We start from the raw sequence: 20,338 nt of genomic DNA on the forward strand, positions 1-20,338 counted from the left end.
CTTAGAGATAGCACAATGCCTAACACATGGACTTTGATATGCAAATTAAATAATCCAGAGGCATACCTCCTCTATCTGGCCCATACTTCCCATAAGGCAATATTCTTTTGCCTTAGCTAAGAACCAGGTACCAGGCAACCAGGAACCACCTGCAGTTTAAAGTCTATCAAAATTATTCATACTGGCCAATCATAAACTGTTTACCCTGCCCTGCCTTGCCTTTCCTGTGGAAACTCTAAAAAAGATCATGGCCTAAGTTGTCCCCCAGCTCCTGCCCCTCTGCTTCTTGATGGACACTGTGTCTTCCCTTATGGCCCTACATGGCATGTGGTGACTCCCTTTCTGGGACTTGTGAGTGTAATAAACTTCTTCCTTCAAAGCCTCATTCTTGTTACCTCCTGTGACTATACTGACTTTATCATGCCATTTCCAACATTTACATTCTTAGAACAATGTATTTACAAGGTTTCTATGTTTTAAGTGTAGTGTTATAATATTAAGTGTAGTGTTATAATATTAACTCTAAGTGCATGGTGAAAAGTATTTATATTATAATTTCTAGAACAGTGGTTCTCAATTCAGAGTGATTTTACCCCCAGGGCACGTTTGGCAATGTCTGGGGATATTTTCGGTTGTCATAACACAGAGGCACGGTGCTATTAGCACCCAGTGGGTAGAGGCCAGTGTTGCTGCTAAACATCCAACAGTGCTCAGAACAGATTCCCATGCCAAAGATTGATCCAGATCAAGGTGTAAATAGTGCTGAGGTTGAGAAAATCTGCCTGAAGCAACTACAAAATTATGTAAAATGTTATAGCTAAAAAGCTTATATATATTGTATTGGGTTGGCCAAAAAATTTGTTCAGGTTTTCTGTAAGATCTTATGGAAAACCCCGAACGAACTTTCTGGCCAACCCAATATATAATTATGAAGAATTATATATATGTAATTATATATATAATTTGAAGAATATATACTTACAAAGAAGGTTGAAAACAGTACAAAGAAATAAAAAGTAGAAGGGGGAAAGAGAAAACAAGTAATAGGTATCCTTAACTTCAATCATATCAAAATTACTAAATTACAAAAGGAACTAAACACTCTAATTAAAAGGCAGAGATGATCAGAACAGATTAAAAGTATGACCCAATTATGTGATCTCTACAAGAAATGCACTTTGAATACAAAGAGAGATAGTAAATGGTTGAAAAAATATATACTATGTAAAAATAAGTATAAAAATGATAGAGTGCCTATAATAATATGAGATACAAAATAGATTTCTAGACAGAGTATTGCCAGAGATAAAAAGCAACATTTCATAATGAAAAAAGGCTCAATTCATCAAAATGGCATACCAATCATGAATGTGTGTGCATCTAACATAGACTCTCAAAATACCTGAAGCAAAAAATAATAAAATTAAAGAGACAAGAGAAAATCCCACAATAATAGCAGATTTTAACATTCCCCTCTCAGTAACCAATAAAAAAAAATACTAGACAAAAATCAGTAAACCCATAATCTAAACAACATTATCAAACTCAATGAATTAATTGATATCTATAGAAAACTAAACACAAAATTCTTTTCACATGCACATGATACATTCAGAGAGATGTACTATATAGTTGCGTCAATAAAAATGTCTCAATACATTTACAAGGATTAAAGTCAAAGACAGTATATTCTCTAAGTTAAAACTCAGTAATGTTAAAATATCTAGGAAAACCCAAAATATATGGAAAATTTCTAGTACACTTTCTAAAGCATCCATGGGTCGAAGAAGAAATCACAAGGAAAATTAGAAAATCTTTCTAACTGAATGATAGTATAAACACAACATACCCAAATCTGTGAGATGTAGGGAAAGCAGTGTGTAGAAGGAAATTTATAGATTTAAATGCTCACGTTAGAAACAAAGAATGGCCTAAAATCAATGCCCTCAGGTTCCACATTAAGAAGTTAAAAAAAGAAAAAGAGAAGTAAACCAAAAAGTAAGTAGAAGAAAGAAAAAAATAAAAGAAATAGTAGAAATCAACTACATAGAATCAATCGTGAAAATTGGCAAAGTGAAAAGCATGTTCTTGTTAAAACCAAAAAAAAAAAAATTAATAGGTTCATCAATAGAAAAAATAAAGAGAGAGAATGCAGATCACGAAAATTAAGAAAGAAGACATTAAATGGATAACAATGGAATATTAATAACTATATGCTTTCAAATAAAACAACTTAAACAACAGATTCCTTGAAAAATATAATTTACCAAAACTAACACAGAAGAAAAAAATACGAGTAACTCAATATTTATAAAACAAATTAACTTTATTATCTAAAACTATCCCACAAAGAAATCTCAGGCCCAGAAAATTTCCTTTGTAAGTTCTATCAAACATTCAAGGAAGAGAGAACACCAGCTATACACAAAATCTTTTAGAAAATAAAAGAGAAGGGAACACTATCCAGCTTGTTTTCTGAGGCCAGCGTAACACAAATACCTGGCAAAGACATTACAAAAGAATGAAAATAATACACTAATATCCTCATGAACATAGACACAAAACTCCTTAATAAAACATTAGCAAGCTGAATTCAACAATGTATAGAAAAGATAATACACCATGACTAAATGTGTTTATTTTAAGACTGAAAGGTTGATTTAACATTCGAAAATCCTATTAACAATAGGATTTTTTTAAATTAGGCAAGCTGATGGAAAACTAAATATGCATAAATAAATCTTGTAAAAAATTAATAAGAGGGGAGTAACTCTACCAGATATTAAAATGTAATAAAATGTTATAATAATTAAAATCATTTTGTCCTCTAGTAAACAGATGAATGGATAATCCAGAAATAAACACAAATACACATAGTAAAATATACATTGATAAAGGAGAGCATTGAATAAATGATGTTGAGAACTCTAGCCTGCCATCTGGTTAAAAAAATAAAGTTGATTGCTTATCTTTTTTCTTACTTAAGGTAAATTCCAGATGAAACATAAATTTAACTATTTTTTAAAATAAATTGTAAAAACTTTAGAAGAAAAGGTGGAAATATATTTTATAATTTCAGTGTGGAGAAAACCTTTCTCAAAAAGAAATAAACTCAGAAGTCTTGAAAGATTGATACATTTGACAACCTAAAACTCAAAGACAGTAAAACATAGCATTATAAAGTTAAAAGAGATATGACAAATGGGAAAAAAAATTTGCAATATATATGGCAGAAACAGGACCAAGTTCTTTGATAGATAAGGAGCTCTTACAAATCAGTAAGAGAAAAATCAATATCTCAATAGAAAAAATATGGGCTCTGATGAAAAATAGGCAGTTCACAGAAAAAGAAATAAAATTACTTTCTAACCTAAGATAAACACCCTCAACTTCCTTCAAATTCTAGTGATGGAAATTAGAACAAAAGTAAGACATTTTTCTTTGTTTCCCTGGCAAAGAAAAAGAGTTTCATAATACAGGATATTGGTGAGAGTGTGTGAAAAAGGATGCTCACACACTGAGGGAGCATGAACTGGCATCACCTGTTTAGAAGGCAATTTGACAGTAGCTGTCAGTTGAAATTCACATGACTTTTGACCTAATAATTTTGCCTGCAGAAATTTACATTACAGATACATTTGCACATATGCGCAAAGTCCTGTAGACAAGGATATTTATAGCAGCTTTGTTTGTAGTAGAAAAGATAAAAATAAATATCCATGAATAAGGGGCTGGATAGATAGATTAGACTTGAAATGGAATATTCTGCACTATTAAAAGGACTGAAGTTAATCTTTCCATGATTACATAATAAAGTCTCCAGGCAGGACATTTTATGGTATGTGTACCCGCTGGGTAAAATAATTTGTGATAAATGTATGTGTATATCAATATTACAAATATGTGTAAACCCACATATATACATACAAAGACATTTTTATTCTTATATATTTGCAGATTATTTCTCAAAAAAAAAAGAATAAAACACACGAAACTGCTAACTATCACCTTTGAAAATAATTCTGGAAAACTGAAAGTCTGGGTTAGGAGAGATATCCTGACGATAAATAATTTTTTGTGATATTTAAATAGATGTTTACCACGTGCCTATATTATTGAAAAATCCACCAGTTCAAAAAAGTCAGTGAACTAAATCAATCATTTCTAGCATCCATGAAAAGAGCAAATAAGAAATAGGTTTCTGATATGATATGCTTTATGTAAGGAAACCCAATCACTTGATCGGCCTATACTTTTTTCAGTATTTTAGAAAGATTTTTCAGCCAGGTGCTTAAAGAATGACAACAACAAAAGGTACCTGCCCTAAAAGAGCTCACAGTTCCATGGGAAGAGTTCACATTCAGAGGTTCAGAGGAAGGCAGCTGTCCTCCAGCTTAGATTTAAAATGTTGAAGAAAGTCAGTTCTTCCTGAGACCATAACAAGAATTTGCTCAGTTCAGCAACCCTCCTCTACAGACCTCACCAGGTCTCTTGGTAACTGTCAACCTCTCCGAGAGAGGTGATGTCCCCTCCTCCACTAAGCTTCCAGGAAAGATCCCAAAGAGACTTCTTTCAAGAAGTCTTATTAGCCATCTTGGGTTCTGTTCATTAAGCTTTGTAGAATAATTTCAATTCCCAAAGGCAAGTGACAGCTGCTGGGGGTGAGGATGGCAGCAGGACCCCAAGAACAAGGCCCTCCTGTGGTTGCTGTTATAAAGCCACACTGGTGTATTTGGCCGCACCTCTCCCTGGAATGTTTCAGACCTGGTTGACCCTGTGTGGTAGGCATTACCTTTGTAGAAAAAGTTGCAGGAACATTGTACAGCAAGGAAGGGTAGAAATGGTCAATTGCTTGGGGCTAGAAGCCACGGGTTAAAATGTCACGAATAAAGGCACCAAGGTGTCTAGAACCAGACTGCCTTAATTTAAAGCGCTGGGTATTTTGCAGGTGACAGCACTCTTAGGAGACAGGGGGGTATTCAGGCTTACCTCACAGATGGGAGTGGTACTGTATGGTGTTTACTCTACAGAACTTTTTCCTACCTTCATTCCTTTGGTTGCTCTCTCTTCCTTCTGCTTGGAATATTCTTAAGCTTTTGTTCTTCGGCTGACTCCTACCCCATGTCAAATATTGGCTCAAGCTCTTCTCCAGGAAAGCTTCTCTAATCTCTGCCACAGGCATTAGGTGAAAACCGCTTCCTCCATGTCCCCACAGCTCTTTCCACTTTACCTTCAACCACTGACCTGTCAGGTATTCATATTAAAGTACAAATGTACTTAAAACTGTATCCCTGGTGTCTGACGTAGAGTGGAAACTCAAGGATTGTTTGATGAATTCGGCTACAGCATCACTGTTCTCCCCTGGATTCTCCCAGCTTACAGCACTGAACTGAACGTGGTGATTGTTTCCCCTGCCTGCCCCACACCCACTGCACCACTTTCCTGAGTCTAAGACATCATACTCACTTGTCCAGTGACATTGTAGGGAAGGAAAACTTGCCCAGGCAGATGCCATAGACAGCACTCAGGGGAATCCATTGCAACTGCATACAGCTGAGCATGATGAAGTCGTATTTGCAGATCAAGAGAATCCTGTCTGTGACCAGCAAGATCCTCTCCTTCTCATTGTTCCAGCGGTCTATCCTGTAAAAAATCACCACAGAGAACAAAAGTTATTTGCATAATCTTTCCAAGTTGAAAATAATGGAATTGTCTGAAACATATCTACTGACACAGAAAATAATGAGGTTTGATCACCTCGGAAGAAAGAGAAGCTGAAGAATGCCATCGCTTCTCTCTCATTCCAGCCCCATGACTAAGGGAGGAGGGAAGTGGAGGATCACAGGGAAAGGATTTGTTTTGTTTTGTTCGTTTTATTTTTTGGTTTTTTTGGCTGTGTTTGGTCTAGGTTGCTGCGCGCGGGCTTTCTCTAGTTGCGGTGAGCGGGGCTGCTCTTTGTTGCGGTGTGCGGGCTTCTCCTTGTGGTGGCTTCCCTTGTTGCGGAGCACAGGCTCTAGATACGCGGGCTTCAGTAGTTGCGGCATGCGGGCTCAGTAGTTGTGTCTCACGGGCTCTAGAGCGCAGGCTCAGTAGTTGTGGCGCACGGGCTTAGTTGCTCCGCGGCATGTGGGATCTTCCCGGACCAGGGCTCGAACCTGTGTCCCCTGCATTGGCAGGTGGATTCTTAACCACTGTGCCACCAGGGGAGTCCACAGGGAGAGGTTTTACGGCCACAGAGCTCAGAGATGATTAGCCTTGACAGGATCCATTAGGGGAATAGCAAGATTGTATCATGTTGGCAGTCAACTGATTCATGCTCCTCCATGTCTTCCCAGTTCTCTAGAAAGCTTTCATGGAGCACATCTTCCTCAAAGCACACCAAAAATAATCTTTGTTCTAACTCAATCTGGATGACTCACTAGGCATTAGTTTATGCTAATCTCCAAAGGTCGCGTTGCTGACTGAAGATAAAATGGAGACTTGGGGCTTCCCTGGTGGCGCAGTGGTTGAGAGTCCGCCTGCCGATGCAGGGGACACGGGTTCGTGCCCCAGTCTGGGAGGATCCCACATGCCACGGAGCGGCTGGGCCCGTGAGCCATGGCCGCTGAGCCTGTGCGTCCGGAGCCTGTGCTCCGCAACAGGAGAGGCCACAACAGTGAGAGGCCCGCATACCACAAAATAGAAAAAAAAAAAAAGGAGACTTGAATATAGGTCCAGTGACCTCCACCCAAGCCATCACTATTTCAAGCTCATTCTGTCATTTTCTTATGGTATAAACATAGTGAAACAAGTGAACTGAGATTCTTACAAGCCAAAGACAAAGCAGACACTGGATAAGTGTTTACTGAATTGATTTGCTTCAGATTTGAGAGCCTTTCAGGATATGCATGGAAAATTCTGAGAGTTAAGAATCTCTCCAACAGAGAGAACAGAGAGAACCAGAAGCAATGCTTCTGGTTAAAAGAAAGGGAGCATGGTCTGAAATTCTCCTCACTCTCAACGCTTTTGCTGTCTGTCTGCTACAGCCTTTGTATATAGCACTGCATGACTTATATGATAACCGTTTCAGTGCATGTTTTGTCTTCCCTAAGAGACAGAAAAGGATGATTTGTGACTGATTCATATCTGAACCCCCACTACACAGAGTCAATCTAATGTAAAAATTAGGACTGGGCACCCTGCTCCCATCCATTTTCACATAGTAACCAGAGTGCTATTCTTCAAATACAAAAGGAATGATGTTACTCCCCTGTTCACTCTATTAAATGACATCTTTTTGATTTCAGAATCAAATCCAAGTTACATAACATGGACTACAGGTCCCTGTACGGTCTGGCCTCTGCCCAGCACCATTTCATAGCAGGCTGAGAAACTCATTGTTCAAGTCATGGTTCAAATGCCTCACTCAAAGGAGATTTCTTAAACTCCGATATAAACTTGTCCCCCTATTATATTTTCTCAAAGCTTTCTGATCCTTTTCCATTTTCAGCACTTCTCATAGTTTGTAAGAAGGAACGATATGTTAAAAGTTTAGTAACTGGTACCACATGAACACTGACAAATCAGAATGGACACCAAAGTACAGAGGGTAGGGCAATGCCAGTGAGTGTCATCTGAGGATCATCCCTATGTGTGTGTGTGTCGTGTCTGTGTGTGTGTGTGTTCCATGAGGGCTGTGACTGTGCCTGCGGGGCTATTTACTCTGTTCCTGTCAAACAGCCTGCTCTAAATAAATATCTGTTGAGTGGTAAAGGAGTGCCAATCACAATCATTTTGGAGGCCTTTGGGCTGGGTGAGTAACTGGGGATGAAAACTTCCAGCTAACTAACTCTGTAAGATTGGCTGTTGAGCCTGTCTGTAGCTTACGTTCCTTATCTGTGAAATGGAGACAGTACTCATCTCCTAAGTTTGGGGAGAGGATTAAGGGACATGATTCTCAATCGGTGGTTTGTAAATGAGCTGTTATTATCATTGTCAGGGACCTAAGTGTCCTTGGGTAACCCCAATATGTGCCATTCCTCAATGTAGTCTAAAGACAGGCGAGACAAAATTAAAAGTTTAATCAACAGGAAGAGGAACAGGAAGAGACGTGAAGGAGAGAAAAAGGGAGATGAAGGAGGAAGAAATAGGGAGAAATAGAAGGAAAGAAAGAAAGATGAGATCATGCCTTATTATACGCCGGCCCTTATGCTTGTACAAGTATTAGCTCTACATCTCCCCACCACCCTTTGAAGAAAGTCACATTGAAAGTCACTCAGCTAGAATACGGTAGTAGTGTTAGTGATGGAGGGTCAAGAGATCCGGTTTAAATCTTGGTCCTATGGTTTCCATCGGCCCTAACAATGCTGCAATATTCAACTTCTACTCCACCAAGAGAAGGAAAGAATTCTTGATAATCTGTTTAACATTCTCCGTCTTAGTCAGAAAGAGACGAGGATTCTGAAATGTTGTATCAGATATCTACATAAATTTCTCTAAATAGATTGTATCTACTTAGCAGCAAGTTATAAGCTGCTGCCTAATAAACCAGACTTGTTTTTAGTCTAAAAAATCCTCAGATTTTAGTTTAATGGTTTTACTGAAAATGTCAGCACTCCATAATGAGATTTATTTTAAAAGGTAGAGGATGGATTCAGGAAAAAAAAAAAAAAAAGAGAGAGAATTCTTTTTAGGAACAGAGTGCTCTGCTGTGACACAGACTGCATAATTTACATGTCGGAAAAGTCTGAATCCAAGTAAACACACAGGCTTATACATAGTTTGGGGCCACCATCTCTAGCTTCTGGGTGGTAGATTTATTTATTTAGACTTCAATCACGCCTTTTTTCCCAGAGAACTCTTGGAGAAAACATTGAATTTTATATTCCTAATATTAATATAAGTTTGGCGGTAATATTCAGAACAAATATAGGAGTAGAAATAACAATAACATATTGTGTTTGTGTAGTCCACGGACATTCACAAAGCTCTTGAATATCAATCCTTTTGTTTAATCCTCCCAACGATCTTTTGGACTAAAAGCTATTACCCTCATTTTAAGGATAAGAAACTAAGGTCCAGAGACCCTTAAAATGACTTGCCCAATGCTTGACACCTAGCAAGTAGTAGTTCAAGGCCCTGAAATAAGTATGGAGACAGCAAATCCAGGCATAGTGTTTGCTTTCTCCATGGGACCACTCACCCCCAAATAGAGGACCCTTCAGTGTGGTGTGCAAGTGTGGTAAGAGCTATCTCTGGAAAGAGCTGATGTGATGATCTATACCACTCCTGAAAATGTTATCTCTGGGAAACAAAGCAAACATCTATGACTGTCCCCTCCAAACTTTGACCTCTTCCAGTGTTCCTATCTTGGGGTAAAACCCTTCTTCCATCCGGTTATGTATGCTAGAGACTTAGGAGTCTTTAGGGACACATCCTATTTCTTCACCTCACATGCCAAGTCCTAAACATTCTACCACCCAGACATCTCTCAAAACCATCCACTTCTCTCCAACTAGACTTTCACTATCTTAATCCAGTCTTCCCACATCTCCTGCCTGGACTCGTGCAGTCCCCTTCTCACTGGGCTTGGGCAACTAGCCACCTGGACCTGGTTTATCTACATACACTTTATTTCCCTCCCAGCCTCATACCATACTGCAATGAGGTAGACCTTTTTAAAAACAAATCTGGGGCTTCCCTGGTAGCACAGTGGTTAGGAATCCACCTGCCAATGCGGGGCACACGGGTTTGAGCCCTGGTCCCGGAAGATCCCACATGCCGCAGAGCAACTAAGCCCGTGTGCCACAACTACTGAGCCTGCGTTCTAGAGCCCACGAGCCACAACTACTGAGCCCACATGCCGCAACTACTGGAGCCTGCACACCTAGAGCCCGTGCTCCACAACAAGAGAAGCCACCGCAATGAGAAGCCCGCACACCGCAACGAAGGGTAGCCCCTGCTCGCCACAACTAGAGAAAGCCCTCACGCAGCAACCAAGACCCAAAGCAGCCAAAAGTAAATAAATAAAAAAATAAATAAAAACAAATCTGTCTGTCCTTTACCTCCCAACCCTGGCTTCAAACACTTCAACAGTTCCCCATAGCTCTTACAAGAAATGACGATTTTCACCTGGTCTAAGAGGCTCTGTAGGGTCAGGCCTTACCTATTTCTTCAACGACATTTCAGACCTCTGCACTCCCTTCTCTTTGATCTACTTTCAGTTTCTTGGACTCAACGACGCCCACTCCTGCTGAAGGGACTTTGCATGTGCTGTTCCCTCTGCTGGTCACGTTCTTCTTGATCTTCTTTACTTAATTAACTCCTATACCCTCAATTACCCCTTACTCTGGAAAGCTTTCCCAGACCTCCAGGACTACTTCTCTTCTTTCTAATATATACTTTCATAGAACTTCACATCTCTCCTTCACAGCACTTCTCCCAGATGCAATCTTATAGTTATTTCTGTGATTACCTAATTCATGTCAGTCTTCTCTCCTATACTGTAAACATCACAAAGAGAGAGTCAGTTCTTAGCATGGTGTCACCACTGTAGTAGGTGTCCAAAAACTATTTCTGAAATGAATTGAAGAATTAACAATTCTTGGGCAGTGCAACCTATATGCTTTGCCTCAAGTTGCTTGAAGAATCCTATCCACAGTTGTACAAATTGAAATATTCCCCCATAAAATAGCACATTTTCAAAAAAAAAAAAAAGTAACATTGGGAAAATGTTCATACCAAAAGAGTGAGAAAGAGGAGGATACAAAATGGTACCTTCAGTGTACTTCCAATTACAACAGCAAAATATATAGATCAAAATGTTAACACTGATTATATCTGAGTGCTGGGATTTCAAGAGACTTTCATTTGTTCTCATGCTTTTATTAGCCAAAGTTTAATTTTTTATGATAAACTTTCTACTTTTATGATAAAAGAGATATATCTTTTAACATTTTTATTGAAATACAGTTGATTTACAATGTTGTGCTAGTTTCAGGTATACAGCAAAGTGATTCAGCCATACACGCATATATAAATATATATATTCTTTTTTTACATTCTCCTCCTTCATAGGTTACCACAAGATATTGACTATAGTTCCCTGTGCTATACAGCAGGTCCCTGTGGGCTATTCATTTTATATATGGTAGTGTGTGTATTTTAACCCCAAACTCCTAATTTATCCCCTTCCCACTATCCGCTTTGGTAACCATAAGTTTGTTTTCTATGTCTGCGAGTCTATTTCTGTTTTGTAAACAAGTTCATTTGTATCTTTTATTTTTTTTAGATTCCACACGTAAGTGATATCATGTGATATTTGTCTTTGCTTGCTTAGTATGATAATCTCTAGGTCCACCCATGTTGCTGCAAATGTTGTGAATTCATTCATATTTATGGCTGAGTAATATTAAAAGAGATATTTTTTAAGTAAAAAAATCACCTATCCTTCAGGTTCCCAGCTTGAATGCTATCTGTTTAATGGCACCTTCCCCTGACCTCCCTCGCCCCCAAGTAGATACCATCTCTCTTTCCGTTAAATACACACAACCTTTATCAAGGTTTCAATTGTGGCCTTAGTCACAATTTTCTGTACTTCTCCTTCCGTTCCCCACACACATGATGGAAGACCCTATGGTGTAGAGTCAGTGACCGAGCCCTATCTGGGTCTCCTCACTGTGCCCAGCACAGAGCCAAAGAGACAGCAAGGTCTTAGTAAATGAACAGAGCATGGAATAAAAAATTAGAATCATAAGATTCATCCCCACAGTGACGAGAGCCTGTCTCTCCTGGCAGAGAATTTGCTACATTCTCCTACCACTGCTGTTCCTCAGCACTAGCTGCATTTCCCATCTTTGATGGGGAAGGGGCCTAGACCTCCTGGTGGAAACAGGGAACCTAGTGGCTCCCGGAGATTTGCAGTTTCCTGGTACTACAACAGTTTGGCCAGCAGAGGGCAACAGCGAACCACCAATGACAGGTGGGACCCATCCGAGCACGTTTCCAGGACCCCCACCCCATTACTCAAACCATCCCAGATGCTTTGCCAGTCGCCCCAGCCCTACTCCTAACAATACTCTCAGTTGCTCTTTTAAGTCTGTGTCAAATCAGTTTATGGTTTGGAAATGATTTTTCTCCCCCAAATATACTCTTCTAATATTATTCCCCCAAATATGCACACACACACACACACACACACACACACACACACACACACACACACACCACTAAGACATCGTCTCTGATATTGAATAGAATGATTATACCTGATTTACAAATCAATCTTCTTTCCTGTGCCCCTCTAGCCTCTTAGAATAACCAGCCCTTGAAAGAGGAAGACAGCTCCTTGGCTAGCCAAGAATCAGCAACTCAGGAGGAAAACACTGAATCATTCATTCCACACATATTCCCTGAGCACCCACTGGGTTCCAGGCCCTGAAGAGAATCCAGTTTGGGTTTACAATTCAAACACAAACAGATGAAAAATGCATGGCATTGAAGCAGAGCAATTTGCCTCCCCCTGAGTTAAGTGAAGTCTTATAAAACATTTAGCTAAATAACCCACATGCAGTTCTTTCAATCATTTGGTTAATCTCTCCCTGGGCCTCTCCAATGTGTTTAAAATAGGGGACCCTCCAAGTAAACACAGTATTCTAATAAAAACCCGATGTCCACAAACCTTCCCTGTTCCCGTCCCCTGACTTGACTTCCTGTGGTTCATTTTTTTCCCACTACCCCATGCAGCCGGCCATGTACCTGGCCCCGCACTTAGCTACTGGGAATACCGAGAAAAACATTCAACTCTTAAGGAATACACGGTTCTCTAAGATGTGAGGTGAAATCACCTAAGGAAGAGTTAATGGGTATGATGAGACGGGATAATGAGAACACAAGTCCACAGACTCAGGTGTCTGGATTCCCAGCCCATTGCCCACAGGGCTGAGGAAAAGGAACCCTAGGTATCTATTTGATGTCCTTAAAGAAGACTCTCTTATCAGCTTTTCATTTCCTGCTGTTTGGTGAAGATCTCAGTGTTGGAAAAGCACGAGTTGCAAAGTACGGATGATTCTCTGGAGGTACACTAAAAAGGCCTCAGGAATATTTATTCATTTCTCCAACACGTCTTTAACATGTACCACTCAGTATAGGACAAAGTGTCCCCGTAAAATATGGACAAGGATGAACCTGGAAACATCCACTTTTGTATCCACAGAACTACTTTTTGCCTGAGTAAGAGAAGTCCTACCATGAAATTTCATATTGCTCCAATTGAGTGCAGAAAAAAACAATGGTCACTTTTCCCCCTGGAAAACAAAGTCCGCAAGATGGGATCCATCACGTTTTATGAAACAGCAAGGAAGCCAGCGTGACCAAAGCAAAAGGAACAAGGAGGAGAGTGGAAGGAGATTTAAGCAGAAGCCACATCTCGTGCTGAAATCACGACAATTTCTTTGCAATTTGAGAATGTTTTCACGTTAAATGGTTATTATCCCCACTTCACAGGTGGAGGAACCAAGTCTCAATAAAGTGACATGCATCTAGTACCAATGACAGAGCCATGGTGAGAATCCAGCACTTCTGACCCCCCAAGCCCAGGCCATATACATTCCATCTAGCGGCTTCTCCCACGTATCTTCCCCGTGCAGCAGGCATTTGTGCTCTCCCTACCACAGTACCATCAGTAAGAGGATATTTTAAAAGCTACACAAAAGAGAAGACTCTGGGCACACCCCATCCTTCTCTGTTTCCCACAAAACAACTAAATAGCTGTTGCACAGCTACTGGGCACACCAGGTTCTAATAAGAGGCCCACCCCCGAGGGGCTCTCTCCTCCCCGCCTCCCCCAAATTCACTTTAGGGGATTCACTTGATCAGAAGCCAAAGAAGCGGCAGGAGAACAAGGACTAATTTTGAGGAGGCAACAGAGAGGGAAGAACAGGGGGATGGGATACAACAAATGCTCACATCTTGCCACCTCCCTTGTTTTATTCTTTTAAATGGGAGAGATATTTGCTTACTGTACTGTGTTAGTTACACCTCCTTGGGTACAGGAGACACATCCCACATCAGGCAAGTCCAGGAAGAGGAGATGTGTTACAAAAATACTCTGAGGAATCCCACAGAAATCTACGAACAGGAACCATAACGCAGTTGGGATTTAGGAAACCTAGAAAGTCACAAGGAATGAAATGCACTCTCGAGGGGCTGTCTCTCTCGTGATGTCTGTGTATCGCTCCATGCATCTCATGTGTTTCCTCCTGACCGATGTGGCCTTCTGCCTACTGCCAGTGTTTGCTCCTCTTTAATTCCACCTTGCCTATGACCTTATTGTTTCCTTAGTCCTGACTATACATGAACTTGCAGAATCTGCTCTCGTAGCTAACTGGCCTCTGTTGTCCTAAATCTCCCAGTTCAGACTCTCAAGATAAGGGATTCTGTTAGCCCAAATCATTCCTCTGAGTTGTCTTCTTGAGTCTCACATCAGCTAACCGATTAGCCCCCATTTGTCCAATCAGCTCTGGCCAGGGGCTGAAGTTATATAGTAGAAAATAGGACTTGCCAGTGAGAAACACTTTATTCTTCTTTTTTAGAATTGTTTTAACTATTCTAATTCCTTTGTCTTTCCATAAAAATTTTAGAATAGTGACTTCCCTGGTGGCACAGTGGTTAAGAGTCCGCCTGCCAATGCAGGGGACACAGGTTCGAGCCCTGGTCCGGGAAGACCCCACGTGCCACGGAGCAACTAAGCCCTTGTGCCACAACTACTGAGCCTGCACGCTAGAGCCCGCGAACCACAACTACTGAGCCTGCATGCCACAACTACTGAAGCCTGTGCACCTAGAGCCCGTGCTCCACAACAAGAGAAGCCACTGCAATGAGAAGCCTGTGAACTGCAACTAGAGAAAGCCCGCGTGCAGCAACGAAGACCCAATGCAACCATAAATAAAGAAATAAATATTTTAAAAATAAAATAAAATAATAAAACAGGCAAACTGAAAAAAAAATTTAGAATAGTTTTGTCCATACCTACAAAAATCCTGCTGAGATTGAAAGGAATTATGTTGAACCTGTATGTCAAATTTGACATCTTTACTATATTGATTCTTCCAATCTATGAACATGGGATTTAGATCTTTGTTTCTTTCATCAGCAGTTTGTAGCTTTCAGTGTGTAAGTCCTATACATATTTTGTTAGATTTACACTTAAATATTTTTCTTTTTTTGAGTGATTATAAATGTTATTATATTTTTGTTTGTACCTCCTCAATGCTAGTGTATAGAAATATAATTGATTTTTTATTTTTAAAAAATTATTACTAAAATATTTTTTGTATGTTTATCATGTACCCTGCAAACTTGCTAAACTCATCTAATAGTTCTGGAAACTTTTTGGTAGATTCCTTGGAATTTTCAACACAGACTATCATGCCATCTACAATTAGGAACAGTTTTTATTCCTTGCTGTTTGACCTGTATGCATTTTATTTACTTTTCTTGCCTTGTTACACTGGCTAGAACTTCCAGGACTATGTTGAATATTGGTAGTGAGAGTGGACGCCTGCCTTGTTCCCAATTTTAGGGGGAAAACATTGTCTTTTCCCAATAGCATGATGTTAATTATTATAGGTTTGATATAGATGTTCTTTATCAAATTGAAAAGGTTCCCCTCTGTTATTTTCTGAGGGATTTTGTCATGAATGGGTATGTTGAATTTTGTCAAATGCTTTTTCTGCATCTATTGATCTGATCATATGATTTTTCTTCTTTAGCCTGTTAATATGGTGGATTACATGGATTAATTTTCTAATATTGACCTAGCCTTGCATCACTGGAATAAACCCCACTTGGTCATGGTACATAATTATTTTTTTTATATTGCTGAATTCTATTTGCCAAAGTTTTGTTAAGAATTTTTAAATCTATATTCATGAGGGGTATTGGTCTGTAGTTTTATTTTTGTACTGTCTTTGTCTGGATTTAGTATCAAGTTAATACTGGCTTCATAGAATGAGCTGGGAAGCATTCCTTTCTCTTCTATTTTCTGGAAAAGATTATGTAAATTGGTGTTCATTCTTCTCTAAATGCTTAATAGAATCCTCCAGTAGAACCATCCAGGCCTAGATATTTCATTTGGGGAAGGTTTTTTTTTTTTTTTTTTTGTGGTACGCGGGCCCCTCACTGCTGTGCCCCTCCCATTGCGGAGCACAGGCTCCAGGCTCCAGGCTCCAGACACGCAGGCTCAGCGGCCATGGCTCATGGGCCCAGCCGCTCCGCGGCATGTGGGATCTTCCCGGACTGGGGCACGAAACCGTGTCCCCTGCATCGGCAGGCGGACTCTCAACCACTGCGCCACCAGGGAGGCCCTGGGGAAGGTTTTAATTACAAATTTAATTTCCTAATTGTTATAAGGCTACTTAAATTATCTATTTCATCTTGGGTGTGTGTATTGAGGAAACGGTTCATTTCATCTAAGTTGTCAAATTTATGTGTGTAGAGTTGTTGGCTATAATTCCTCATTATCTCTCTGGTGTTTGTCGGGTCTGTGTGATACCCCCTGTTTTATTCCTAATATTCGTAATTTATGACTTTTTTTGTTTTTTGGGTCATCCTTGCTAGCAGTTTGTCAACTTTATTGAAATTTTCAGAGAAAGAAGCTTTTTGCTTCTTTAATTTTTCCTATTGTTTTTTATTAATTTCTACTTTTATCTTTATTACTTCTTTCCTTCTCAGCTTTGGGTTTGTTCTTCTTTTTCTAATTTCTTGAGGCTGAGGCTTCTACTATTGGCTTAGGATGTTCCTTCACCTGATTTGAGCACTTTTCCTTTAATGCTGTAAATTTCTCTCTCAGGACGGCTGTAGCTGTATCCCACACAGCTATGGATATGTTTTGTCTTTATTTGCATTCAATTCAATGAACTTTTTAATTTCTTTGAAACTCTCTCTTTGACCTCAGGATTATCTACCCATATTTAGAAGTATGTTGTTCTGTTTCCAAGCATTTAGATATTTTTCTGTTATCTTTCTATTATTGTTTCTTGTTTGAGTCCACTGTAATCAGAGAACATACCCTGTATGATTTCAATTCTTTTAAATTTGCTGACGTTTGCTTTGTAGTGCAAGATATGGTGGATCTTGGTATATGTTCTGTGGGTGTTTGAAAAGAACATGTATTCCGCTGTTACTTGGTGGAGAGTTCTATAAATGCTGATTGGGTCATAGTGTTGTTAAGTTCTTCTAAATCCTTGCTGCAGTTTTGCCCATTTTTTTATATCAATTATTGAAAGAATGGTCTTGAAGTCTCCAACTGTAATCATGGATTTGTCTATTTCTCCTTTCAGTTCTATCAGTTTCATTTCAAAAATTTTGCAGCTCTATTATTTGGTGTATACACATTTAAGATTTCTCTGTCTTCTTGGATGAAAGGATTGACCCTTTCATCATTATACAGTTTCCTCTCAATTTCCCTGGTAAGTTTCCTTGCTCAGAAGATTACACTTTTACTAATTCACATAGCACAGCGTTTTCAGAAGCCACAGCAATTCTTAAACTCGGTAGTTCTTTCCATTGAACGTACTAGTGGAAGCAGAGGCTCTTTTCTCTTTCACATTGATTACTCTTCCTAAACCCAACCTACTTTCCCTACAACAGGGCATTTTGGGATAACCTAGGGACCCAATAGAGTGGAGACAATTTCCTCTTTGTGTATCAGGCAGCACGTTTATTCATAAGAGACTATAATAGTTGTCTGTATAACAGCTGTAGTGACCTAAATGTGTTGATAGCCTCAATATTAAGGTTGAGGTCTTATTTGTTTTCTTTAATAAACCACACATTGGCAGTCCCCTAAATAATCAAGACTAAGTTTAAATTATTGGGCAACTATTTCCAGAATCTATTGCCTTTCTAATAATGTCAACACCCTATTTAACTCAAGACAGCAATGCCTCTATAGTGGTCATGAAGGAAACAAAGGCAGTGGTGTGCTGTAAATGGTAAACACATTCTAAAGTAACAATAATGATGATGATGAAGCCCTGATTTTATTTCCTTGGTATAAATTCTCCTGTCATGACTGATTTCAATATCCCAAGGTGACGTCACTGGACCTGGAGTTGGAAGAGATGCACACAGCTGGCCATCGTGAGTGGGAGAGCCGAGCACACACCACTGCATCAGGGAATGAAGAGGGGCCAGTGTGAGACAATGGGAAGTGACAAGGTGTTGGCAAACTGGAAGCACATACCTTAACTAAAAACATTCAAATTCAAATTTTGAAAAATACTTAGCAGGGTGGAAATGGCTTATGGATCTCCAATTTGTGACTCGAGAAAAAAATGTGATCCATGCTCCTTAGCCTGTGTTGAAAATTCTTTCCTTTCTGGTTCCTTCCTGCCGTTCCAACTTCTTTCTAGTTCTCTGACTCTTGCTCATTAATCCAGCCATAGAGAACTGTCTGTGGTTCCCTGAGCCTGTCTCAGTTACTCTGCACAGATTCTTCCCTCTTCCTGAGATGTTCTTTCCCATCATATCGTTTTTGGAAATTTCTCTCCCTCCCTTGACCTATGTCAACAATACAGACACACTGAGTTCTGAGCTCCCACAGAATAATTTGTAAGACTGTGTATCGGCAAGTATCATACTGTGCTGTGACTTCCTTTACATGTCCTCCTTCCCCACAAGACTGAGAGTTCCTTGAAGACAGAAATTTTGTCTTACTTGTTTCTGTATTTTCATCATTTAGGGCAGAGTCTGGCTTATGTAAGGAGCTTGGTAAACACGTAAATGATTGTATAAATGGGTGAATATTATTATTAATAATAATAACCATTATAAAAGCAAACTCTTAGGTGGCACACACTATGTGGCCAAAATTGGTATAAGCATTGTATATATTTTAAATAATTTAATTCTTAAATTAATATCCCTCTTTACATGGTCATTTTATAAATGATAAAACTGAGGCCCAGAGGATGTAAGAGACTAACATACCAAGGTCACGTAGCTAATAAACGATGGAGCTGGGCATTTAGCTTCATCAGACTTTCTTTTCACCTCTTGGCTCTTCCTGACACCTCCTTAACTCGTAGCAGTCTTGGGAAAACAAACACTTCCAAGTACGTTTGTGACTGCAGCATCTAAATGCTCTCACTGTCCTGTAATTCAGGTTACTTAGGGACCATTAGCTATCTGGTTGAGGCTGTTGCCATGGAGGAATTTATAGAGAAAAGCAATGTGTTTAATTAAGTGGTTGTCGAAAACACCCACCCAGTATAAATGGATTCTGGCAACAGAGGTGCTTTTGTTGCTGCCAGAGTCCTGCCACAGGTCATTAACATCTTGATAGATTTGAGGCATTTTCAGCCTGAGTGCTTTCACCCAAGGATGGAGGAAGTCTCGTTGGGCTTTGAGCTGCTTGGAGGCCCAGGGTAATAGAGTTAGGACTCGATGGATGGACCCTGCTAGTGTCAGTGAAGGGCTTCAGGCAATAGATGGCTCTATCAGAATTAGATGCAAGTCAAGTCCATGATCAGTTCTGAGCCCCTACCAAATGCCAGACACTGTACTAAGTACTGGGAGGTGGGCCGAGATGGGCTTGGACAAAGGTGACTCCGAATCAGGCCCTGACTTAAGGAATGCTTTCCTCACAATGTACACCATGAACTATATTATGTTGTATAAGGTGAGCACAGAGAAGGGAGAGAAGGTTATTCTGGTTGAATTAATATGGAAAGGCTTTAGAGGCACAGTGTCCCTGAAGGACAGGAAAGGTCTGGATGAACAGGAAGGAGAGAAAACATACCAGATAGAGCAAATTGGATGAGTACAATCATGAAGCCAAGGTATTGTGTCAGGAACTCTGGGGGAACAGCAGGTAATTCAATCTGACTGGTAGCATTTGTTAAAGGGCTTAATGGTAAATAAGGTTGGAAAGGGAAATTCGGTCCATGACATGTAGGGTCTTAAAGATGCAACAGAAGGGTATATAGGCAGTGAGAAGCCACTGATATCCTCAGAGCACGAGCGTGAGAGTGATCTAGACCGGTGCTTCTCAGACTTTAATGATAGGAATAAGCTGGAGATCCTATGAAAATGCAGACTCAGGTTTATATGACTGGGGTGGGTCCTGAGGGTCGGCACTGCTAACAAGCTCCTAGGTGATGCTGCTGCTGCTGATTCCAAGACCACACTTTGAGTAGCAAAGTCTAGAATAGATGAAAGGATGCAAAAATGAGTGGGGTTGGGGAGGAGATACACTTCAGGTTGTTAATTTGTATATTACATTTATTATTCATGACTAAAATGTTTAGCAATCCCCGATTCCTCAGTTTACTTGGGGTTTTTGTTTTATGTGTGTCTT

The 20,338-nt window shown here is 39.8% G+C and overlaps 1 protein-coding gene across 1 annotated transcript in view; it reads right to left on the minus strand.

Annotated features, from left to right (window-relative positions):
- TPRG1 (tumor protein p63 regulated 1) overlaps positions 1-20,338 on the minus strand; it is a gene marked incomplete at its 3' end in the record, with an annotated part of 111,734 nt that overhangs the window by 67,906 nt on the left and 23,490 nt on the right. The window contains exon 3 of the mRNA XM_082839503.1: positions 5,467-5,643. Within this exon, the coding sequence (XP_082695629.1) occupies positions 5,467-5,643 (177 nt within the window). The remainder of the gene's footprint in view (positions 1-5,466; positions 5,644-20,338) is intronic.

This window comes from Leucopleurus acutus (assembly GCF_964270905.1).
Source record: "Leucopleurus acutus genome assembly, chromosome: 5".
NCBI classification, from domain to species: domain Eukaryota; kingdom Metazoa; phylum Chordata; class Mammalia; order Artiodactyla; family Delphinidae; genus Leucopleurus; species Leucopleurus acutus.